Genomic DNA, 25,881 nt, shown 5'->3' on the forward strand with positions numbered 1-25,881 from the left:
TGAATCACTATAAAAAGAACAGATGACACATCCAATTCATCTGTTCACCCTCAAATGTGCAAAGGTTTGACAGTCTCAGAGATAAGACACAATGAATTTACTACGACAGAATGGTCATTTTAGTCATCAGAATGTCTGGAAAAGGAGATGAGAAACAGAATCAGACCGAGACGAGTAAAGAATTGGGAAGGGCTTGTTTAGGAAGAGCGAAAAACACCGGGTGTTTAAGTCTGTGAAGCCAAAAAACAAAAAGACTCCAGGGAAGGCTAACTAGTACGGGAGAAAAAGAAGTTCGGAAATTAAATTGACCAAGTCCCGGACACCGGCAAAGGCGGCGCGGTGTCCAGCCATACCAGCCTTTGTTGATTTCCGACTTTCCCCTAATTTCAAGCACAGGTCTGCTTCAAAGCGCTCCCTCTGAGGAGAGGAGAAGGGGGAACTGGGTGGTGGGAGGTGCGCGGGTTCACCTCCCCCAAGCATTTCATCCACCCAGAACCTAAATCGCCCAGTGGGGGGAGGGAGGGTTAGAGGAAACGGATAGAAAGGCGCCGGGATCTCTTGCAGAGATCTCTCCCTGTGGGAAATCGCAGGGTGGGTGCGCGCGATGGGGGAGGGGGCCGACTCCCCTTCCAAGTGCGGCCACTTACGAAGACGCGCTGGGTACGAAGAAATCGACCGCGAAGCCGAAGTAACTTCCCTCGGGGCCAGAGTACTCCGCAGGACTGTCCACATCTAGATTGAAGGCGCCGCAAAGAGGCAGCAGGAATCCGGGGAGAAGGAGAAGGAGGCGGCGGGGGCGAAGGCGCAGCCGCCGCCGCGGCAGGGAAGCCATCGCCGAAGTGCGCGCGGGGCGCCGAGCCCGGAGACGCGGCCACCCCGCCCGGAGCGCACGGTGCCCGCGGCCCGCCGCCTGCGCGCGCCGAAACTTGCCAGCTGCTCGCTTCCCGGCGAGTCCCGGACAGCGCCGGGGGAAGCAGGAGGGCTGAGCTCCCGAGCGGCCGCCCGGGAAGTGGGGCGCAGGGCGCGCGGGGCGGGGATAGCAGCGCGGGCGGCCCCTCGCCTCCCTCTCGCTCGGCCGCTCACCGCCGCGCCTCGGGCTCGGGACTGCTGGTCTGGGCGCCGCACCCCCAGCCAGAGCGCTGCCGCGGCCAGTGGGAGGAGGCAGAGCAGGAGGAGGAACCGCCCCGGAGGCTGAGCCAACGCGCAGGAGGAAGTGGGGGAAGAGAGTCGGCCTCGGCCTGGGACAAGTCGAGCGCACTTCCGCGCGCGCTGTCGTCTCCTGTCCCGAGAACAGAGCTCCTGTACCGAGGCCCCAGACGCTCAGAGCCCTCTGGGAGCACTCCTGGACTAGGGCCTCAGACCCAGGACCGGGAGGAGGGAGGTGGCGGGGTGGGGGGAGATGCTTAAGCGTCCCAACCCGCCCGCGTCCAACAGAGCGCCAAGGGCACCCGAATGCCGCCGGCAACTCCTGTGCGACTTTTATTTAAAAGTGAGGAAAGCTTTATCCGTTTCTCGTGTTTCTGCTACTTAAAAGCCTCGCAGGCACTCACAACCGAAACTCTATAATTATGGTCGTTTTCCTCCCCACTCGAGCCCACACGCAAACACTGAACTTAATTATAAACTTTCAGAATGCTAGCACAGCCTCTTCCAGGCAAGTTGTATTAAAGCTGAACTTCAGCCGTCCACGAAAGGATGGGCAAGGCAAAGAATCAGCAGAAATCGTTTTAAATCACATCAGATTAGTCGAAACCTTATTCCTAGTTTATTAGGGGAAGTCGCATGATTCGGATAACTAACTGGTTGATTTAGGACATTTGGGTAGAAATACGATTTTAGAGTTGGAAGAAGGAATATGCACCTTGGGGTCCCTTGGGGCTTGCTTGCTGCTGGTGTTTTCCATCCAGGCCCCCGCCAGCGGGACTGAGGAAGGAACCTTGACCTTCTCCTTTATATTTACAAGTCCTAGCACCTTGCCAGGCAGACAGTAAGCAATCATTAAAATGTTGAATGAATGAATGAATGGAGATGAAATGATGAGTAAACTTTGCCCAGAGAAGTGACTTCCCCATATTCTGTATCACGTGCTAAAGAATTTGGTGAACAGTATAAATAGCACTTTTTGGATCTTAAAAACTTACAAGTATTAGAACAGTAATTTCGAATGTAACTATTAACACTCAATTACAATGCACATTAATTGAGTTTAATCCTGTGAAGGGATATGTATGTAAATTGAAGTCTCTAATTTGAATATATAGTACTTCATTGCATCATATATTTTGACTTTTAAATGTGACTAAAAGATATGCAGCAAAACCTCAGGCATGTTTTACAAGATATGGTCCAGCACTTGCCTAAAGGAAATTACCATGTGAGACAGGCAATCCTACACAAATACTTACACATAAATACAAATGTACCTTTCTCCTCACCATGTTCTGTGGTACACAGAGAGGCCACAGGTATGTACACACAAACCCAAAGGGTCATTTATGCCTTAAAAGCCTGAGAACCAATCCCCTTGGAAATCCACCCAGATAGGGAGGGCAGAAGAGTGTTTGAACGCTGACTGGACCCAGTAAGCTCTCTCACTCCTCAACATCTGATCCAGGACAGAGGTCCAACAGACCAGAGGTGTGGAGGGAAGAAATGAGAAAACCAGGAAAAGGAAAAAGCCAAAGCCATGGCAACATGCATGTGCCCCCTGAAACTTGAGTGAATGAGGACCACATTTCTATGAGGAGACTGTGAACCAGGATAAGCCAGTATCTTAAGGCACCCAGGGTTGTAAATGCAGGCATTTTTGTAACAGAGTAGTCAGGCTTGAGCGGTCATCTATCCAGCACCTTGCAAATTGAGGGAGTTTATTACAGTACATATCAATTCAGCCAGCGCTTATTCAGAATCCACAATGTGCTGGGTACTGTATGTATAGGAGAGGGAAAGAGTGTATTTTATGCTACAGATGAAAACCTATGCCCCTCCCCCATTCCCATGGCACTCTTTAAACTACATTATAACAATTTTCCAATTTAAGACAACTATATAATATATTGACATTAAGTATAATCACTTTTTTACAGAGAAAATAAAATAGTAAATAGTAAAAGGATTTTGACTTTGAATTTTACCCCCTACTGCTTTATCCTATGATTAAAATCTTGATTCTACTGATTTCTATAAATTCAAATGCCTGAGTTCAATTAGTTTTGTGACCCTAGGCAAATGACTCCAATCATTATGTGCCTCAGTTTTCTTATCAAAGGAGCTCAGTCCAGTTACCATAAAATAATTTAAGAGGAATTTCAAATTTTTATTTTTCAGCTGACATCAAGGAGGATTCAGTTCATAATCCACAGAAACCCTTTTGAAATCCCCTTTTTCCACTCTCCATTTCTCTACAGCCCTTAATCCACTAAACCCAACAGACCCTACAGTGTTTGTTGCATTGCTTTTTTGTCCAACTCTCGCTTGCCTCTCCTCTCCCAGCTATTTATTAGGGAGATTTACTTGGCCACATCACCCCCAGTACTGCCTTTCTTTTTTATATTTATTTTTATTGAGATAACATTGGTTTATTACATTATATAACTTTCATGGGTACAGCATTATATTTCTACTTCTATGTACCCTACAGAGAGCTGCCTTTTCCTCTCTGTATCACAAAAGATCCCCGCCAGCCCTTGGGTGTGTGGAAGAGAAGAGAAGGAAGGCAGAAAACTTGTCTCCTTTCTGGGCTTTGTTTCCTAATCTGCTCCTTCAATGTTAGGGTTGTCCTGGTGTCTGTGTTTGATTCACTGCATTTCTCATCCGACACATCCCCAGCATGATCTTACTCACAGTCATGCCCTTACCACTCCCCACCTCACAAAGTACTTTTAGCCATATTAAATCAATTACATATTAAATTAATTATTTACGGTGTCCCCAGAATGCCATCTTTGTTCACAGGTCTCTATCTTCCTAGAAAACATTAGCCCTCCTCCTCAATCAGCCTTCATCCTTCTGCCACATACAAACCTACACAATGCCCTCTACCTGGCTATTTCTTACTCTCCTTTCAAGATGTGTATCAGGCATCATCATGTCCTCTAGGAAGCCTTCTATCAGGAACCATGCCTTTTGCTTTTGTATCCTCTGAGCTCAACACTGAGCACAGCAATGGAATTAATTCCATTGTTCAGAGACAATAATAACTAACATTTTTATTAAGTATATTCATTATGTACTGGGAACTGTGCTAAGTATTTTGTGTATATATTAAGTCATTTGTTAGGTAGTTTCTATTAATATGCTCAATTTAAAGACGAAGAAACTGATTCTCTACTAGATCGAATAATTTTTCCAAGGTCACAAAGGTAGTGTGGCAGAGGCAGATTTGGAATGCATGATGGTCAGACTCCAAGCTCACACCCATTAGCACTAAGTTGCCTCTTACGGTATAAAGATACATAATATAACAATACAAGGATAACAAAGATAAAAGAGTAATATATTCAAAGTGATCTGAAAGTTTACTTAAATTATCTTTACCCTTAATCCATGCTGTAGCATGTTTACCAATAAAATATTTTAATCAAACTTTATTATTGGTTGTATTCATCACTAACTTGGCAAGGTTTGTCTAAGAAGAAATTATAAAAGAGTAACTGAACAATGGTAGTAAAAACTAGAAATCGTCTTAACCTACTAAAGTTTTATTATGAAGAAAATAGTTGTAAGTGAATTTTTTGTGATGTTAATATGAAAGAGAAGAGACAATTTCGTATGTATATTCCATCTTCTAATCTCTTCACATCTTCTGACCTCCATATCTTTGTGGTCAAGGAAGGGCACTGCTGATGATCTCCAAGGTCCTCCCCACCCCTGAGAACCTGGGGACTCAGTGACCTCCCCAGAGTAACTAGGGTGGTTGTTGACAGCCCCCATGGAACAAAGTCATCTGGTCTCATTCATATCTCCTTCCCCCACACTAGGCAGAATAATGATGTCCACTAAGGAGAAATTGGCTCACATCCATGAATATCAAGGAGGAGAATTGTTTTTCATCCTCATCTATAAGTAATATATTTATATTTTCATAACAGTAGGAAATCAATTATTTGTGGCATTTAGAACACTTTTTCCACGTACTAGGAAAAGTTAGTTACAAACTTGAGAAGTCTGAGATAAATGCTGGGAAAAATGTGGAAATATCTTCATTCCCTTGTTTAAAGAACAAGACATGGATAACTAATCTTTCAAAGTTTCAAAAACAAAAATGCAGCTCTTCTCTAAACTCTTTTATTTTTAATGGATTTAACTTAAATGGACTATTGCTTAATAGAAATATTTACTATCCAGGAAACTTCTTTGGATTTTTCCCACTCAGCACTGAGTATGTTGGTAAGCCAAAGAAAACATGTATTGTCAAAAGATTAAGATCTGGCCTGATTAATAGGTAACATTTCACCATCTATATATTTCTTTTCTCTCCAACATGCATTTAGTTTATTCATCTCATACAATCTGGTTTTTAAATTTTCATCTTTTCTCTTTAATATCATGGGACTTAAAGGTCAAACTGAAAAGACCATATTGATTACTTTTGTATAAAAATCCTAAGAATGTACATGTATGAATGCCAAAATTGAAAATAATGACATCACTACATAATCTCAAGTGTGAAGAGAAAGTTAGTGAATGGATTAAGAAACTATACATAAAACATATGGTTTCTATTAGATTCAAACTTAGATTTAAAATATCCAGCATATTTCCTCCTGAAAATGCATATTTATTGAGCATCTTTTTCCTGGTTCTATTGCCTTAAGAGTCCTTTCTCAAACAACTTTCAGGGTTTGAATAACCTATGATAGAAGATATCCTAGAAAGTTGAGATTCAAAGCACCAAAATCGAAATCACAAAACAGGTAACTTTCATGCCTGTGAACAGAACAAGCTCTTGTTCTGTGCCTGAAGGGAGCAGAGCACTTTGGGCAGGAAGCTTCAGTACCAGTACGGTCGGTAAGCACCCGTGCAGATCTCCTCCAGTCTTATAAATATGCCGCACTCACCCCTTCCTCTGTGCCTCTGTTCCTGAGGTTCTTTTTTCCTCACCCTGGAATATCATTCTTTCACCTGCTCTCCTATCGCAATTCCACCCAAACTTCAGCATTCAGCGCAAGACTTCTCCAGGGAGATTTACATGGCTTCATTGTCTCCCTTTTCTTTAAAATGGCTTGTATTTCCAAGTCTAATCCACTCACAACTTAGCATTTAATTATTCCTGTGTTAATTTCCTGGTGTTTTTGACAGTATTTGAATATAATTCTATTTAATATTAATTCTTGATATATTCAGGTATCTTAGATTCTTCCTAGTGAAATTATCAGTTCCTTAAAAATAGCTATGTTTTCATAATTTATATATTCTTCCATAACATTGAATACAGTGCTGAATTTATATTTCAAAAAAATCACAAAGAACCTGTTGATGAATTTTGTCTGTAAATTCCATGGGAGAAGCGGACATGTTGATCTTTTCCCCCCAGCTTTATTGAGGTATACTTGACAAATAAAATTGCAATGACTGTGTTGATCTTACCCATCATTAAATGCCCAGTGCCCAGCACAGTTCTTTTTGAATAGCAAGAAACCAAGAAGTATTTGTTGAAGGATAAATGAATGAAAGTGTGAGTAAAAAAGGAATTGTGACCTTAAATTGAACACACGAAGGTAACAAGTCAATAAATAGTCTTGCATAAATGAATGAATGATGTACTTTTCAAGAAGTAGGAAAGTCCAAGGATATCTAATAGATTCATTTTATAAGTAGCAAGGAAATGGGATTAAGCTACTAACTTCATCTAGAAGAGTAGCTGTTTTCCATTCCTTGTTGCAATTTGGGATTAGGATATGGAGCTTATGAAGGATATAAAAATTAATCATGAATAGCAAGAAACATCCTGTGCACTCTTGGGGTTCTCTGCATCTCTTTGTGAAAAACCACTTTACTTTCATGATAGGCATTCTTTACTCCAAGGACACGCCTGATGGTTTTCAGAATTTCCCTTCAAATGATCAACATGTAAAAATGTAAAAGGAAGATCATGCATATTATTCCATTTAAACTAATTAAATATTACAGACTCCTCTTACATTATAACTGCTTAAGGGGATTTAATTTTTTTTAAAGGCTTAAAGTGTTGATGTGTACTCTGATGTGTGCTAAGAAATAGATCACACTTCTCAGTACAGCACATATAATACAAGAAAAAAAATCCATGTGTGGAAGAGGGTAATGCTGTCTGCTACTCTTCAATCATTGGAAAGTCAAATTAGAGGCTTAGATATAGAGAGCAAAGTGTTTGTAGTATATTCAGAATTAGCAAACATATTTTTTAAAAATAATACATAAAAACCATAGAATTTTTTATAAATCACTGTTTTTTTTAATGCCATGAGTCATAGAAGGAATCGTGGTGTAAGTTTAAATGTTTTTGGCCCTTGATAGATGATTGCTAATGCTTTCCTCCTACTAATCATTTAGTATAAATGTAGCCTTATTTTTACTGGAGATTATAAACCAAAACCTCTAATTCCCTTTTTTTTTTTTTTTTGGGCTGTGCCATGCAGCTTGTGGGATCATGGTTCCCCGACCAGGGATTGAATCCGGGCCCGCCGGGGAATTCCCAAAACCCCTAATTCTTTTTTCCATCAGATTTATAATAAATTTAAACACTCATAATCAGAAGATCTTTAAAAAATAAACTCTACAGAGTCATGCATATGTTTATTTCTTGGAAAAAATGGCAAGAAGATGTGTCATTAATGACAAAACACAGTATTTGTATAATATGTATGTATAGGTCCTGAAATTCTTTTCCTTAGATACATGATTTAATCCTACTATTGTTTAGTAATGTCATCTAAATGATTGTTATTTTCTTATTAAAAATTATCTCCAAAAGAACGAAAAAAAAATCATCTCCATGTCGCTAAAAGACATAGCTAGACATATGTCTACATAACACAATTTTGCAGAAGACACTTCAATATCAAAAACATAAGAAGGTAATCCTACAATAGCATTTTTTGTTTTTAACTTTTTAATGTTTTTTTTTTTGGCCACACCACACAGCTTGTGGGATCTTAGTTCCCTGACCAGGGATCGAACCCGGACCCACGGCAGTGAAAGCACCAAGTCTTAACCACTGGACTGCCAGGGAACTCCCACTACAATAGCATTTTATATTAGTGAATAATATTAAAATTATGTAACAGTATACACTACATTAGTATGCACTTTTTCATGTTCTATTATATAAACAGCTGTGAAAATCTGATTTTTAACACAAATAAAACATAAATTCATTCACATGACTATTGAATTTTCTTTCCACTTTCAGAAACATTCCACTTAACTAGTCTTATTAAAGACTAGTGAATCATTCATTTATTCATCAAATATTTATTATTAAGTGCCCTCTATATGCCCAACACTGCAATTGGAGCTTGAATTAGCAAAACAAAACAGACATGAACCCCCCTGCCAGGAACCTACAGTTTAATTAGGCAAATACTCAAGTAAATAAAATTAGCTAACAATTAAGGGACATATTTCACAACTTGCCAAGTGCTGTATTAAAATGTTTTATATGGATTACACCTCTTCATAACAATACGATTACTGCATGTGGGTAATTTTAGCCCATTTTACAGAGGAAAACAAGTGTAGCGATGTTAAAGTATGTTTCCCTTCAGGAGGTGGAGCCTAATACCCCATCCTTGAGTGTGGTCTGAATCTTGTGAATTGTTTTCAATGAATAGGATTAAAAAAAAAAGTGACCATGCAACTTTGTTGACTAGGTCATAAAGGGTGTCCTTTTGCTCTTTCAGATGGGAAGCCAGATGCCTTGTGGTGGGAACTTACAAGTTGCCCTATGGAGAAGACCACATGGTGAGAACCTGAGGCCTCTTCCCAACAGCCATGTGAGTGAGTGACCTTCAAAGTGGCTGCTTCTTCCCAGTCAAGTCCTTCAGATGCTAGCAGCCCCTGCCAACATCTAACCTGAAGAGAGACCCTGAGCCAGAAACTATCCATCTAAGCTGTGGTATAATTACTAACCCACAGAAACTGTGAGATAATAAATATTTGCTGCTTTGAGCCAATACATTTGTTACTCAGCAATAGATAACTAAGACACAGAGTTTAGAGGAGTTATGTAATTTGCTAAGGTCACAGAGCTAGGAAGTGTTAGAGGTGTTTCAGCCAGTAAGTTATAGCTAAAGTAATCATATAATTTATTGTCCAACAGGGACACTTTTTAGAGAGTAATGGGGATAGTGATAATAATTATAGTGGTTCAACAGCTAGGCACCAGAACTATTAGGGCAAACTGGGACACAGGATCAGTCTAGTCACAGTCTATGCTCTTTACTGCAACACAACTGTCTCCTATATAAATAATTGGATAAAGTGTGACCTATCCAACAATGGAAGTATAGCACAGGGAAGGGATAAACCACCTGCTCCAGCAGAGACCACTATCTACCTACCAAATATTCATTGTCCCCTTTGGTAATACTCCTATGTTGTGTGATGGCAATAATGTGTCTAACTGGGAAAAACAAAGACAAAAAAACCTGCATTTCCCACCTCCCTTATAGATGACCAAAAGATGTCAGTAGAAGTTGTCATGTGGGGCTACTAGGAAACCTCTTACAAGAGGGCTAGCTTAACTATCAGGAGCCCTTTTTCCTCTACAGTTTCTTTACAGCTGATGCCTGGGACATGGGTGTGCTGGTTGGAGCTGCAGCAGCCTCACTGCAAACAAGAGGAGGTATATTTGGTAATGAAGGTCATGATTTAAGAATTACAGCAGAAAGTCTGGGTTTCTGATAACCACAGACCCATCATTTCTGTCTTAGGGAGTAAACCTCTCTATTACGTGAGAGAAAAAATATGCCTCTATCTTTGTTTAAATAGATATTACAAGGGTTTTCAGTTATACTGTGATTAACCTAATCCTAACTGATATACCCACCTTAATTCCTCAAACAACAGATTTAAATTTTGAGTACCAAACATTTGGATTCTTACCCTATTTTGACAGAAATTGTTCCAGATATATTGACCACTCTTCCTACTTTTTAAAGTAACTAAAACAAAAGCATTGACAGCTTTCTTGATGATACAAGGTTATTATTATTTACAGAAAGCAGGGTTGGTTCACTTTTTTAGTGCCTCATAGAGTTTTGTATGCCCTGTGGAAGCTCGTTCAACTGTTGGTATTAATAAAACAAGTATGAATTAAGTTCTTGTGAGCAATACTCTTTTAGATAGGCTGGTGCCCTCACCTATTTTGTTCCTTTTAAATGAGTCATTTGAGGGTTTTTCTAAACTCTCCACTCATACTTCCTCTAAAAACTTGAAGACTAATTAAAGATTTCCACCTTTCAGTCATTACGGAAATGTGCCAGGGGATTTTCATGAAATGTTAAATATCTGGATTTAATAGGAAATGATTGCATTCAGAAAGGAGTTAGATGCAGAGCTCTTAATCACATAATTGTATTAGGTTTAGCTCATAGAAACATAAAAGAATTAAATAAAAGCTTTGGTACATGTTCAGCATTTTTGTGAAGCATAAAGGCATTTCCGTAGTTAGTTTTTCTTTTGAGTTTCGAAAAAATAAACTACTATTATGGAGATAGTTACAACAATGCTACTCTTTAAGCAGAAATGAGATTCTTTAAGAAACTGAGTTAACTTTTTTATTCTAAATATTTCAGGTTAGTTATTCTATTTCAGTTCAGAATATCCTTATCATTAACAAAAATTTTGAAGTTATTGTAATAAAATGCTTCCTATAGAGAATAAATATTTTCATACGTGTAAAATATCTAGGATAAATATATGGAAGAAAACTTCAAGGACAACCTAACAATTACGTCTGACCCAAAATGCAATAGTGAATGACATTCGTAAAAAGAATTTAAGCTAAGGCTGGATGATCATTTGATAGGGATATAATAGACCTTTCTGCAATTATGGAAATATTCGACCTTTCTGCAATTATGGAAATATTCTGTATCTCTACTGCCTCAAATACTTACATTAGCCACATGTGACTACTGAATGCTTGAAATGTGGCTAGTATGACTGAGAAGTTAAATTTCAAATTTTATTTAATTTTAATAGTCACATGTGGCTAATGGCTCCTGAATTGGATAGTATAGTTATAGATGGTATTCATGGAGGTGAAAGAATTGAATTTGATGGATTCTAAACTCCCTTCCAACTTTATATCGCCATAGCTGCAAAAATGAGTAGTTAAACTTTATTTCTTCTCAGTTTTCTTCTCCATTCTGCACTGAAATTTCCCTCTTTCTAATACCTGGAATTAACCAAGGCATTAATTTAGTCATTGCAGAACTACAGTGTGCCAAATGCAGTGGAAAAAAAAAACCTGGATCTGCTCTGGCATTAATATTTCCAACCTTTTTTTTTTTTTTTTGAGGTATGCAGGCCTCTCACTGCTGTGGCCTCTCCCGTTGCGGAGTACAGGCTCTGGACACGCAGGCTCAGCGGCCATGGCTCACAGACCCAGCCGCTCCGCAGCAAGTGGGATCTTCCCAGACCGGGGCACGAACCCGCATCCCCTGGCAGACTCTCAACCACTGAGCCACCAGGGAAGCCCTCCAACCTTCTTGATTTTCCTCTTACTACCTTCAATAACCTTTCCCTTCTGGGACACCTCTCTCATCTTCAAATATGATGTCTAGGTAGCAGGCTGTGGAGACCGTACCTAAATGCTGGAACTTCCAGATTCACCAGAGATCTCTCTGCTTGGATGGAGCAAAGCCACAGGAATTGATGGTGTCATGCAGGAGAAATAAGGGTTCTGAATCAGATTCAAGTCGATTTTAAAGTAAAATGATATTACTTGCACATGTGAGATGTGCATCTGGTGAGCTATAAGTAATTCCTACTATTGCCAGCCTCTTTCCCAATGTTTCCCAGGATTCTCAAAGGAGCTTCAGCCTATATGGAGTTCTCAGTCTCACTTGTACCTCAGTCCTGCATCTGGTCTGTTCATTCAACCCTGCATATACACGCAAACATGGAACACAGTCCCTTTTACATTGATTCTAGAAAACAACCTAAATGCAAGGTAGTTACATGTAGCAGAATTCTGTAGAAAGTTGGAGGGTAATAGTGGAAGGGGCTGTGTTACAGGTGAACATTAAATAACCCTGTTCTTTAAAGACATCAGCATTCCTACTGTGGCTTCTTCCTACCTGTGGCCCTTTCTCAGATTCCCAACCTCCCATCATGTTCGCACCCACCTCCACCAGGTCCTCTTCTTTCTCTTCACCTCATTCCCAAACCCCCATTTCTTCACTCTGGGTCAAGGCCATGTCTAAATCTCCCTCATTTTTTCATTCTGAGCAGTTCAGTCTTCTCTGTTTTGCCCTAATTTTTCAGATGTTTGGGACTTATATTGCCAGACTCAAAATTTCAAATAAAAAAGTAAGTATAAAAAACTTCTTACCCTAAAAAAGGATTCTACTTCCACATTTTGAAGTAAAATTTTCTCTTTTTCATATAACTACATATGCTATATAACTGTATATTACTATAAAGTAGTTTCAGAAAAGACTTGGCCATGGTCGTAAAATTAATAAAAGGTGTTACGGCGACTAGAAGACAAAACTCTTGAAGAGAATTTATCCTTCCATTAAATTATAGCCATAAACTATATGGGTTAAATAAGATTTTATAAACATGTATGAGAATCTCACAACCACTTACAATGTGGTCTCCAATTGGAAAAGTTCATGAGCACTAGAAAATGGCATGGCAGACGCAGACATCTGGGGGGCGGGAATCATATAAAAATGAAGACTGTACAGATTTTAAAAGTGATTGAAAATAGCTTGATATATATATATATACATACATACACATATATAGAGAGAGGGAGAGAGAGAGAGACCGACCATACTTATGCTATTTCCCATGGGTACATTAATTAAGAATTCAAGATATATGTATATGTATAACTGATGCACTTTGCCATATGCCTGAAACTAACACAACATTGTAAATCAACTATACTCCAATAAAAATTAAAAAAAAAAGAATTCAGTTACACTGTGAGGATCCAATGTTACACCAAGGAAATGGAACTTTAAAGAAGAAAATAATTTTTTTCTTGAAGTTGAGTTAAAGAAGCAAGTAGACAACAATAATTATTTTCACAAAATTATGTGATGGCACCTACCACACCTTTCAATGATGCCGGAAGATAGATTCATCTATGCTTTCACTGAGTTAAAACCTTTACTGACTCAGCACTGTATGTAAAATACCATGGCCACATGGCAGATCCTACAGGGCTTCTAAAAATGAAGTGTTTGTCAGGACCATTTCAATTGCAAGTGACAATAACCCAGCTCACATGACCCAAAGCAGAAAGAAAATGGATTGGTTCACATAACAGGAAGCTCAGGGTCGGTTCTGGCTGGAAACACAACACAATTCCCAGGGAATGTGGTGTTTTCCCCGCACCCCATCCTCCCTTTTTTCTGCCTCTTCCTTTTCCAGCTCTACTTCCTTCTTTGTTTTAGTCTTCTCCTCTCCTACTGCTTCAGGCTCCCCAGTTGATGAGGGAAGATAGTTACCCACGATCTCAGACTATGTGTCATAGTTTAGCAATCCCATCCTAGCTAAAAATACTGCCTACTTCTCAAACCGGTATATCAACTCCAGGCAATGATTCTTATTGGCTCTGTTTATAATAATTACTTACCCCTGAACCAATCACTGTGTTCAGAGGAGTGAGATATTAGGATCGGCCATGCCTGGGTCACATAATCACTCCTGTAGCAAGGATGTGGCACAGCACTGTAGTAGATAGGATGTTCTTAATGATTCAGGATGGAGGAAGGGTAGTTCTGCAAAGAAAAGGATACAACCAAGCATATAAATACATCTGCCCACTGTGGATTGATAAGTAACAAGTCTTGTCCTCAAGGAGTTTGTCCCATATAAATCTTAGTATTTATATATGGGAAAATATCCCCACATGTGCCCCCAATTTTTAATTCCAATATTAATCAGTTATCTCAATTATAAAATTTAAATATTCCCCCAGTCCTTATTGTTATATAAATCTGGTTTTGTTAGTTTTAAACTACATGTGAAAATTACTTGATCATTGGCGTAATATTTTTGTGGTGGTCAAAGGCAATGTTGGTTTAAAACTTTTTCTTTATATGATAAATGACAAATTTGTCTTTAGACACTGTGAAAACTATGTCAATCTAACAAGTCATTTCCTCAGTTAATCTTAGTTTTGTGGCTATGATGGCTTGAAAATTGTTTCTTGTCCTCACCACACATTGGTTGCTACTATATTTAGAGACAATTTGTTTTAGCCTTGACAGAAAAACTTACCATTATTTTCATAGGCATTTTATTGGCTAGAAAGCATAATTTGTGTTATTTTCTACTCATACTACCTTGGTATATAGAAAGAAATAAAAAACCTGATGTTTGTATCATATTTTTACTAAATGTGTCTCATGCAATAGAGTGAAATACAAGCTTTTGCTGGGTTAAGTCACTGAGATTTCTGAATTAATTTGATACTGAAATATATCCTAGCCAATCTGATAAATGCAGATGTGGTAAGTTGCAAGTTATCATACTTTATAAACAAAAAGATTCTCACTGTAATTACACAAATACTATATATTTTCCCTTATTACAATATGTATAATTTATGTTCTAGGCAAACACACACGTATGTTTATGTGATTTCCTAAGAGTGACAGCTAATTCTACTTTTTTCCCAAGAGAAAGGGGGAAAAAATCATAATTTGGTGAGTGTCAGAGAGCCTTCAAGCCCGTAAAAAGCCAGGGAGGATCTTAAATGACAACTTCCTGTACATATCTATGATTTTTTTCTTACTCTATTTCAGCCACTTAAGTTTCACAAACAGCTCCTAAAAAGGGAGACTTCTGAGGAGAAGTTATTTTACTATACAAGAAATTGGGGTTTTCACCACAAGTTATTTCACTTTCACTGTGGCAAAGAAAATGCAGGTTGAACTCACCACAGGACCCGGGGACATGGCAGTTGTTGAAGGTTTTATGGGTTCCCATCACCTCCTGAGAACAAAAGAGAATCATAAGAAGACTGAATTTGACTATATCTGCCACTGAGAAGCAGTGATGTCAGAAACTAAAATATCACTGGTCTGATCATCTTTCTCTTCAATTAAATAACATTGCCTTCATGCTTTAACTCCTTGGTTTTCAAATGTTTCCTGGCAGTGGAACCCTTTCTTCCAATGGCACGTTAGCAGAAATCACATGTATGAGACGGATAAAAGCAGGACCCAGACGCTCCGAGGATCACCATCATCCAGCACAACCGAAAAAGCTAAGGCTTTAAAGACGCACGCCTGCTAGGGCTCATGATGCACCCATCGCGGCGCGTACACATAAGTAAAAGACTCAGCTGTTTCTATCTAGCAGATTTGCCTTTGTCTTTCTACAGCAGCTTCAGGATATTCACCTGCAGTTGGTCTTGCCCCTCACTCCGATAAACCTCCCTGAGCATCTGTCTTTCCAATTCTCCTGCCTCCTCCTTTCACGACGCTCTAAGAAACCTGCACACTCTTTTTCTCTTTCTGCCTCAATTGTGCTGCTTTTTAAAAAACACCTACCCTCTCTTACTTCAAGACTTTAGCCCATATCAATTTCATTCAAAAATCTCCCACCTGGGCTTCCCTGGTGGCGCAGTGGTTGAGAGTCCGCCTGCCGATGCAGGGGACACGGGTTCGTGCCCCGGTCCGGGAAGATCCCACATGCCGCGGAGCGGCTGGGCCCATGAGCCATGGCCGCTGAGCCTGCGCGTCCAGAGCCTGTGCTCCGCAACGGGAGAGGCCACGGCATTGGGAGGCCAGTGTACCGCAAAAAAAAAAAAAAAAATCTCCCACTAAATTTTTGTTCCCCCAGGAGGTCTGTGCTATTACTGCTTCCCTATTCAACCCCCTCCTCAATCAATCCATATTAGGCAAATGGGGAAGCTTAAAAATAACATTTTTGATTTCTATTTTATGTTATATATATATAACAAATATATGTATATATAGCCACATATATACAGTCTATCTTTTTATGCAAACATTAAAAAAAGTTTCTATCTGTACCTGGCCATTGCATGTGTTGATGTACATGTGCACTGCACAAATGCAAGAGCACCATTTGCAGGGCTGATGCACAATTATGCGGCCACCTGCCTCAGGCCTGCTCTGTGCTGAGGAAAATCTCACTAGGACATTCTCTCAAAGGCTGGTCTGAAGATCGCCTCCATGGGGTCCTCGTGTGAAAAGTGTGATCAGAATCCCAAGCCAGGCCTACTGAATCAGAATTTCTGGAAAGGAGACCTGGGATGTGCCTTTTCAACAATTTCCTTTGGGAGTTTTAGTCACTTACTGTTAAGTAGCAATCCTCCCCCTACCCCCCAAACATAGTGGATTAAAGCAATGACTTATTACTTCTCGTGATTCTATGTGCATTGACCAGCAGTTTCTCCTGGGCTCACTCATGCAACATCACTCTAGCCTGGAAGGTCCAAAATGGCCTCACTCACATATTTGTCAGTTGGCGCTGGCTGTCAGTGGGGTGCCTCAGTTCTCTTTTCCTGTGGCTCCTCAAACTAGGGGTGGCTTCTTTACATGGCATTCTCAAGGCAGTGTTCCAAGAGGGCACAAGTGGAAGCTGCAAGCTCTCCTGAGGCCTAGGCTTTCCTGGCACATCATTTCTGCCACTTCTATTAGTCAAAGCAAGTTACAAGGCCAGACCAGGTTCAAAGCATGGGAAATTGATTTCATTTTTTGATAGAAGAGTTGCAAAGCATTTATAGCTATACTCCCCAACACACCATAGTGTATTGCTAAGTATATATGAGGTACTTAATACTTTCAGCCTTCATCATCATGTCTGCAGAGATTGAAACTTCTAGAATATGTTATTCGTGGGCTTTGCTTTTAAATGAAAGTTTCTGCCTGCATTTGCTAGAAAAATGTTGATTTGCTTTCAGGTCCTGAAACTAGGATTGTCAAAAAAAAGTGTTGGTATCTACACTCACGTTTTCAACCTACTCAAAATCAACTATGGAATTATTTTTTAAAAATCATTAATATTGCATACTTTTCACAGCTATTTTATTCAGACTTTTCTGATCAAAAATTTTCCAAATTAAAAACCAAAAGGTCAGAATTGGCTAACGTAAATTTAGTTTCCTCTTCTACCAAAGCTAGTCTTTCAGTGATTTTGATAACAAGTGGTCTTAATTTAAAATAGTAAAATTGTAGGACAGAATAGAGAAGGATTAAAGACAACCTGAGAAATTAGGTACAGAGTGTAAAACTAAATAATCATTCCAGGAGGAAGGACTGAGATATCAGCTTTGCCTATAGTTGCAAAGCCTGTTGTGAGTCAGTGACAAAGGGAGGGTAGCCATCAAATCCACACCCCCATCTCTGCTCAAAAATGTGCTACTTTATTTGAAAACTACATGCAGTATTGAGAAAACGGATCTAACATGTATTCTTGGAGAGTGGCCTCTGAGGGTGCTTAAGTAGCAGTAATTCTAAAGAAAAATACCAAACTCTGAGTGCAATGGTGGAACAAACCATGAAAATATCTTATAGTCAACTAATGGAAAACATGCTATTACAAGTCCTTGAATTTGCTGCTGCCTCAAGTTAAAGTGTTTTATATATTGTACTGTATTTAACATTTGCTTTGGAAATCTTTTTCTTTTGGTTTAGGCTGAAGGAAAAGTTTGCCAAGTTTTATGTCTTCCTGAATCAGCAAGTAAATTTCCCATTACTCTCCCAGTTGGGTGAGTCATCAGTCCAGTTTAGGGATGTCACAGTCCTGGCTGTCTGGGCGGGATGAGAAACAACATTACAGTCAATCAGTCTAGACAGCCACTTGGCCATTTATGGTATCATTTCCCCTTTATTACTGAGAGCCTAGAGAGCAAAGAGACGCTCCTGGGAATATATGTAGGGTTACCAGATTTAGCAAATAAAAATACAGGATGCCCGGTTAAATTTGGAATTCAGATAAACAATGAATACTTTTTTTAGTGTATGTATATTCCATGCAATATTCGTAACCCACTTTCACTTGAAAAAAAAACATTTCTTATCTGAAATTCACGTTTAACTAGTCATCCTATATTTTATCTGGCAATCCTACAAACATGGATCTTACTTCATATCATCCACATTTTATTATCTGCAGAATGTCAGAGATATGAAAGTCTGTTTCCTGAGTTTTTGAGAAGAAAAGTTGAACCATGTTTCTTTCATCTTTTATTAATCATGTAATTACTGTCTAACATTATAGAAAGCAAAAAATTATCAAAGACAAGAATTCCTTCGAGCATTGATTCTCAGACTTTAATGTACATTTAGGTCACGTGGGGATCTTGCCAAAATTCAGATTCTAGTTCAGCAGCCTGAGGTGGGCCTGATGTTCTGCATTTCTAACAAGCTCCCAGATGATAGCAATGCTGCTGGTCCCTGGGCCCACAGTGGCAAAGTTTTCAGTGTTTCTCAAACATTGCTGCACATTAGAATCAGCTGAGGAGATTTTAAAACTCTTGATGCCCAAACTGTATCCCATCCAAGTTAAATCCGAATTGTGGCTGGTGGGAGCCACGTGTCAGTATTTTTTAAAGCTCCTCAGTTGCTTCCAGTGTGCAGCCAGTGTTGAGAACCACTGTCTTTGATGCATCCACTTTGATGTTGGTTAATGTTTATTATCAACTACCTGGGAGGCAAAGCTTTTTTTTGTTTTAAATTGACATGGTGCTTTATTACACATTAACTGTAATCTTGAGAGACTGATGTGTGGAAGGATTGTCACCACAGTCTTTTCAATGTGTCCACTTTCAATTACGCTTTCTAAGTAACTGAGGAGAGCAACAGATTTTATTATTTTAACTATTAGATCACCAAATATTTTCCAAATTTGGAAATTTTATATCTGTAACACACATTTTCCCATGAGTCCAAAATAATTTATTTCTCTTAATGTTTCTAATGGAAACCAAACAGCCACCACCTCAGAGTCAGTCTGGCTTGGAAAAAACTGGAATTTATAGTCCATTACTCTTTGTGAGGCTTGGCTAGAGTCAGGAAATGTGACTTAGGGAAGAAAATCAAATCTTTAAGTTCTTGTTGTTTTTCACACAAAGATGTCAACAAAAATAAAAGCATGCCTTCAAAGCTACTACTAAGAATATAGCATGGATATAACACATGTTTACACAAAACAGACAGGTGCTGACATAAAGTTAGCTGTGGGAAATGTCTATAAAAAGCCTTGCTTCTTAACCAAACACCCTCCTCTTTTTTCTTCTAATTATGTCATTTTAGTGTCATCAATTTTTATGCCATCTTCCTTAAATCACGATCTTTTCTGCAGTATTGTTTAGCTCCAAGAATGCTTTTTGGGTTTCTTGTACCTTACACTGAATTTTTTACTGAAAGATTTTTTTTTTTCTTTTTAAAACTTTATCCTGGTGGGTGTTTTTGTTTTTGTTGTTGTTGTTGGGTTTTTTTGGTTCACTTGATTCATCATGCATTCTTTTCTCTTGTTCATGCCTAGCTTACACCCTCCATCACTTCTCTGCTCCATTCCTTCCCTTGGGCCCAAACATTCTAGAATCTGTGAACAGACCTTTAATTGACCTGCATCCCTCACCAGCTCCAGCAGTCATCACCATGCCCTGGGAAACAACCTTAAGAAGCCCACACATGCCCATGACCCTGGGTGGGCCCATTTGCCAAGATGAAAAGTTGGCTCAGAAGAAGTACAACAAGACAGTTATCGAGTGGGTGGCAAATTGCCGTGCAAACATTTAACTGTGGGTTCTTGGTGTGCCCTTTCAGAGAACTTTTGCCTGGGGAGGGAAAGGTGGAAAGTGGCTCTAGGCAGCAGAAGTCTCCCATGAAGAGGAGGAAATTAACCTGATCTGTCCTGCATACAAAGTAGCTACCTAAAAATGTATTTGTTCTAAATTATGGTAATTTACTCTTCCTGCCATGAAAGGCTTATATACATTTTCTTACGGAGCCCACAGTATAGCATTGCACTGTACAATATAATAATAACTAAGCTAACATTTATTAAGCACTCACTATGTGTTTTTATATGCATTAGACCTTTAAAGCTTTGTAACCACCCCAACAAATACTATCACTACTCCAATTTTAAAGATAAAGAAACTGAAGCTTAGAGAACAATGATTTGTCCATGGTCACACAGATAATTGGTAGTAAAGCCAGGATATGAAGCCAAACAAATCAAATTAGAGGTGAAACCCTGCATATACCTTAGCTACCACGTATTTAAATATATCCAGGGACTCCACTATGTGATACTGCCTCTTATGTGATACTTGCAGGGAATAAGAGAATCCTAAAGGACCTTAATTTTAAGTATTAATGGTAGTAAATGCATTCACTGTAGTAGTTTTCTCCAAATTAAACCAATGGTTAAAGAGATTATTTGAAGTGTTAGCTAAGTGAATCACAGTAAGAATTTTACTCTCTTTTCAATTTTCTTTCAGTCTTTCTGATTGTAACAAAAGTTAAGTCTCAGATTGGTGCTAATTTGTATTAATCTTCCTTTATTAACAAAGAAGGCAGGCCTTGGACTAGGGGAGACAACAGTATCTACTGAGAATTTAGTAACATTGCTTTGTATTCATTTCTAATGTTGCCTTCTACTTATGGCAAGTGATTCTGTTTTCTTTCCTTTTGTTTTCCATTTATGGTAGGGATATATATCCTCTTAAAATAAAATTTAAATACTGTTATAAAAAAGTATGTAGGGGGTTTCCCTGGTGGCGCAGTGGTTGGGAGTCCGCCTGCCGATGCAGGGGACACGGGTTGGTGCCCCAGTCCGGGAGGATCCCACATGCCGTGGAGCGGCTGGGCCCGTGAGCCATGGCCACTGGGCCTGCACGTCCGGAGCCTGTGCTCCACGGCAGGAGAGGCCACAGCAGTGAGAGGCCCGCGTACCGCAAAAAAAAAAAAAAAAAGTACGTAGTAGAGTTGATATGCAGATATGTCAAAAATCATGGCATTAGTACTGTGATGGCTAAAGTCTAGAATACTTTAAACAAAACAACCAGAAAAAAACCAAAAAGACTCTGCAGTCTTATTTCCATTAGCTGCATGAAAATGTCTGAATTAAGGAAGAAATGAAAAGTCTAACCCTAAAGAAAACAATGTTAACTGCTTTTGAATTCCCCTAGGCTCTAGATTCTAGAGTTCCAGACTACGGAAAAATTAATTATTCCTCATTCCATGCTATGAGGGTGTATTATATTGTAGAAAGAGCTCTTGATTCACTTTCAGAGGCTCCCGGTTTGATCCAACCTCTGCCACTCACCTTATGCAGGTCCTAATACCTTCCTTGAATTCAGTTTCTCCATCAAGAAATAAAAGATCAAATTAAGTTGTTTCTTCTAGCTCTTTTATTCTAGCTTTCTTCAATGTATCTGAAATGGTCTGCACATTTATTTGCCTTTCTTCCAAAGTGCTTATCTAGGTGAAGCTTTGTGTAGCCTGTACAACTCACATGTTTTTTGAGAGAATATAAGCCATGTTAATGCTTTATTTTGTAAAGCTTCTGTTTTTGTTACGAAAGGTTATCTAACTTAAAGGCTCATTTGGGGGTGGGGGGGAGGGCACTATTACAGGTCAGCTGCCTGTTACAACTTGATATCATTCTGGAAGAAATCGAGGCTTCCACTTCCTTTGCACCATTTAAAGAAACTATTCTGAATTCCAAGAATGCCCGTGGCATTTACCAGACACTGCGCTTTCTCCTGTATGTGTCTATTTTTACACTGGGCACAAAGTACAATTAATTACCACTGGTCACTGGAATAGAATGTAATTATGGCCTGAAAGGGTGACCAAACTGCCTTCTCTAGTTGATGACTAACTTCAGACATTCTTCCAGAGCTGCTTATCTGTGTGATCAGCTTCACGCTGACGGCCCAGCTTAAGCTAGTGCCCTTAACTCTCCCAGGTCTGGTTCCCTGACAAAAAGTAAAATCAAATCACACACTCAAAACACAAAAAGCAGAAAACGCAAGGCCAGTCCTTGTTAGCTGTGTAAGATCACTTAAACCCCTAGGTGCATAATTCAGATTTTAATAAACACCTTTTCAGAGGTTCTAGCATATTTGGAAGAGAGGAGACACAATTCGCCCTGTAATCAGGATTAGTTAGAAAGACAGATATAGCACGTTCATTTCACTACAGTTTAGCATATGGCATCAACCACATAACTCTCACATTCTATTCTTCTTTGTGTTTGCTGACATTTTAAGCACTTTATGCATGAGATGGCTTTCATGAGACATAACAAAAAGTGGGGAAGGAGCAATATGAGTATAGCTGCATTGAGATCCTGGGAATGCAGAGAAAATACCTGCAAAATAATGCTAATCTACAAGAAGGGCAAAATGATAAGTTTTTATTAACAATAACCTTTATAGGTCCTTACACTGGAGACTGTATTACCGGAAGACAATGAAGTATTTGTTAAATGTCCAATACAACAAACCTCATAAGAGAAGTCTGATATAAAAAAATCTAGCTCCTTGACCTGGATATGGCACAGAGTAACAGTGTTTCCGTAATCTGGTTATGGACAGTCCTCTAGAGCAATAAACCTGAGCAAACTCTCAGTTGTCATTGTTGTTCAGTTTGGGGTAATCATCTACAAAGCACCTGTTTGTCAGGATTGGTGGAATAGTTAGGGAGGAGAAGAAGAGAGCCGACTGTAGCAGAATCTGAATAATGTAAACCTTTATTGGCTGAATGCTATCACTGGTATTGTCAGGATTCACCTGGGATTGATCTCTGACATGACCGTTGACACTTCATGACAGCAACAATTTGACAGGACTACTGCAAATCACCAAATTACCTTGGTGATTCTCTCCCTGCTAGATGCAACAGCAGCTTTGGTTGTCATGGTTGGCTCCTAGCAAACCAGAGAGACCCAGGGGTTGGGGTCTACCAATATACCTCTCCCCCGTAAAGGTGGCAAATTGACAGCAAGGAAGCTAACCCTAAGGGAAGGAGGGGAATTAGTAAAAAGCTAGCAAGATTGGTGGTAAACTAGGACAGGTTTTCAGTTTCCAGGATAAAGGGTCAAATATCATAGGCTAAATTTGGATATTGCAAATTCAGTCTCATGAAGCCCGGGTATGCAAAGTCCAAATCAAAGTCATAGTTTAGAGGAATGGAAAGAAGCTTTCAAAGTACAGAGCATAAATGATGGTCAAATAGGACACAGAGTCCAAATATTCTAGAAATGTCATCTGGAAACAAGGCAAAGCAGAGTGTGAAAAGAGGCCAGCCCCTGGAAAGTAGTTTTGAGCAACCAGAACAAGCAGAATATGGCTCTGCAGCCAATAGGAAAACAGTGAAACTATCCCCCAAATATCATGCTTGGTGTCAAAGGCCTGAGAGTCTGGAAAATTCAAGTATGGGAGACACTTGAACAAAATTCATCCAAGTAAGTAAAACATACTACAGGAGTTCTCAGGGAGATTACCTGATGTTATACCTGGAATGGCCCATGTTGGACACAGGAGTGGGCTGAGACTGGCACCCAGGCTGTAGGAAATGCAGCAGACAGAGATACAGCGTCTAAAGGAAAATGAAAATCCAGGCAGATAGTGCAAATGACGTGTCATCAGAAGAGATCTGGCAAATAGACAAAATCTAGTCATCAAGCAAAAGTCTGGAATCAGGAATACTAGAGCAGAAGGTTTGAAATAGCACCCAGGTAGTAGATCACAGAGAGGTGCACTGAGTGGCTGTTGGAGTAGAATGCAGTTGCTTTTAATAGGGTACCCAAGTTCTCATCCCTTAGCAGGTGGAGAGGGCGCCTCTCAGTGCCCTACATTTATTCAGACCCAATTTAACTTTCTTCATGAAATAGCCTGGTGTGACAAAACTGAAAACATGAAAACTGTGAGTATTGGTAGGTCATGACATGTGTAATAATCATACTTGAACGTAGGATACTTTTCTAAGTATGGATTAGAATGGCAAGTAAATGAAAGAAAAAGTTGTGAACATCTGAAAATGGGGCCCTGTATATTTAAATCATGATGCACCTATGCGATGAACTATGATGCTGGCATTAACAACAATAATCACAAAGAGTTTTCAATAACTTAAAAATGTTTTCCCTCTCCCACAATACCTCACTCTCTTCCTTTCCAACCTGGGCCCGGAGAATGGCTCAGGCAAAGAAGAATGGTTCTGCCGTCAAGGAGGTAGAGACCAGAAGATACATCCTTGACATTCACCAGCTCATCCACGAAGTGAGTTTCAAGAAGTGGGGCCCTCAGGCACTCAGAGAGATCTGGAAATTTGCCATGAAGGAGATGGGAACTCCAGATGTGCACTTTCACACCAGGCTCAACAAAGCTGTCTGGGCCAAAGGAATAGGAATATCCCATACTGTTTCCATGTGTGGTTGTCCAGAAAGTGTAACGACGATGAAGATTCACCAAACAAGCAAGCTCTATATGTTGGTTATCTACGTACCTATCACTACTGTCAAAGATCTACAGCCAATGTGGATGAGGGCTAACAGCTGATTATAAAATAAAGTTGTAAAACCACAAAAAAGAAAGCTTTTAACCATTATTCAAAAAGACACGTGCACCCCAATGTTCATTGCAGCACTATTTACAATAGCCAGGACATGGAAACAACCTAAATGGCCATCAACAGATGAATGGATAAAGAAGATGTGGTACATATATACAATGGAATATTACTCAGCCATAAAAAGGAACAAAACTGGGTCAGTTGTGGAGATGTGGATGGACCTAGAGACTGCCATACAGAGTGAAGTAAGTCAGAAAAAGAAAAACAAATATCGTATATTAACGCATACATGTGGAATCTAGAAAAATGGTACAGATGAGCCTGTTTGCAAGGAAGAAATAGGGACACAGACATAGGGAACAAACATATGGACACCAAGGGGGTAAAGGTGGGTGGGATGAATTGGGAGATTGGGATTGACATATATACACTACTATGCATAAAATAGATAACTGATGAGAACTTGCTGTATAGCACAGGGAACTCTACTTAATGCTCTGTGGTGACCTAAATGGGAAGGAAATCCAAAAAAGAGGGGATATATGTATACACATAGCTGATTCACTTTGCTGTACAGCAGAAACTAACACAACATAAGCAACTATACCCCAGTTAAAAAAAATAGACATAAAAAAAAAAGGAAACGAAAGCTTTTGCTGTGTTAGGTGGATACAGGAGATACTTTATAGAATTGCAGATTTTATGTTATAAATTGTATTCAGCTGCTAAAGTACTAAAGAACTGAAATACTAGTGCTCAGGCAAGAGAGAATTTTGTATTCCTCTCACAGAAAATAAGTCCAGAGCTGGCAAGGCAGTTCCAGTCATCGGGCACCCTGTCTCTTTCTATTTATCATCTTCAGAGTTGGCTAAAATAGCTGTCAATGCTTTGGCTCTGGTGTCCACGTTCCAGGCAAGAAGTAGAAGTGAAGAAGAGCAAAAAAGCTGCATGCTAACGATATGTCCTCTTTTAAGGGGTCTTCCTAGAAGTGTAACAGATGTGCATAACAACAGTGGCTTAAACATGATCAGAGTTTTTTCCTTACGGAGCTACACAGCCTAAGGTCATTACGGCAACCCTGATCCAAAACACCCTCAAAAATTCAGTCTCCTTTTTTTCTTGTTGGATATCTCCTAGCAACTTCCAT

General features: G+C 39.5%; 1 protein-coding gene and 1 long non-coding RNA gene across 3 annotated transcripts in view; both read right to left on the reverse strand.

Annotated features, from left to right (window-relative positions):
- The window catches only part of ITGAV (integrin subunit alpha V), an 87,106-nt gene extending 85,990 nt beyond the window's left edge, over nucleotides 1–1,116 (reverse strand). The window contains exon 1 of one of the 2 annotated variants that reach the window (XM_060016465.1): nucleotides 648–1,116. In XM_060016465.1, the coding sequence (XP_059872448.1) occupies nucleotides 648–832 (185 nt within the window). In that variant the 5' untranslated portion in view covers nucleotides 833–1,116. The remainder of the gene's footprint in view (nucleotides 1–647) is intronic. The other variant, XM_060016464.1, reaches the window with a different exon arrangement.
- A 12,569-nt stretch (nucleotides 1,117–13,685) lies between these two features.
- The window catches only part of LOC132428084 (uncharacterized), a 49,059-nt gene continuing 36,863 nt past the window's right edge, over nucleotides 13,686–25,881 (reverse strand). The window contains exons 3-4 of the long non-coding RNA XR_009520067.1: nucleotides 15,111–15,165; nucleotides 13,686–13,946 (exon numbers count right to left, since the gene is read on the reverse strand). This is a non-coding gene — a long non-coding RNA (uncharacterized lncRNA). The remainder of the gene's footprint in view (nucleotides 13,947–15,110; nucleotides 15,166–25,881) is intronic.

The sequence above is a fragment of the Delphinus delphis genome, chromosome 7 (assembly GCF_949987515.2).
Source record: "Delphinus delphis chromosome 7, mDelDel1.2, whole genome shotgun sequence".
Classification (NCBI taxonomy): Eukaryota; Metazoa; Chordata; class Mammalia; order Artiodactyla; family Delphinidae; genus Delphinus; species Delphinus delphis.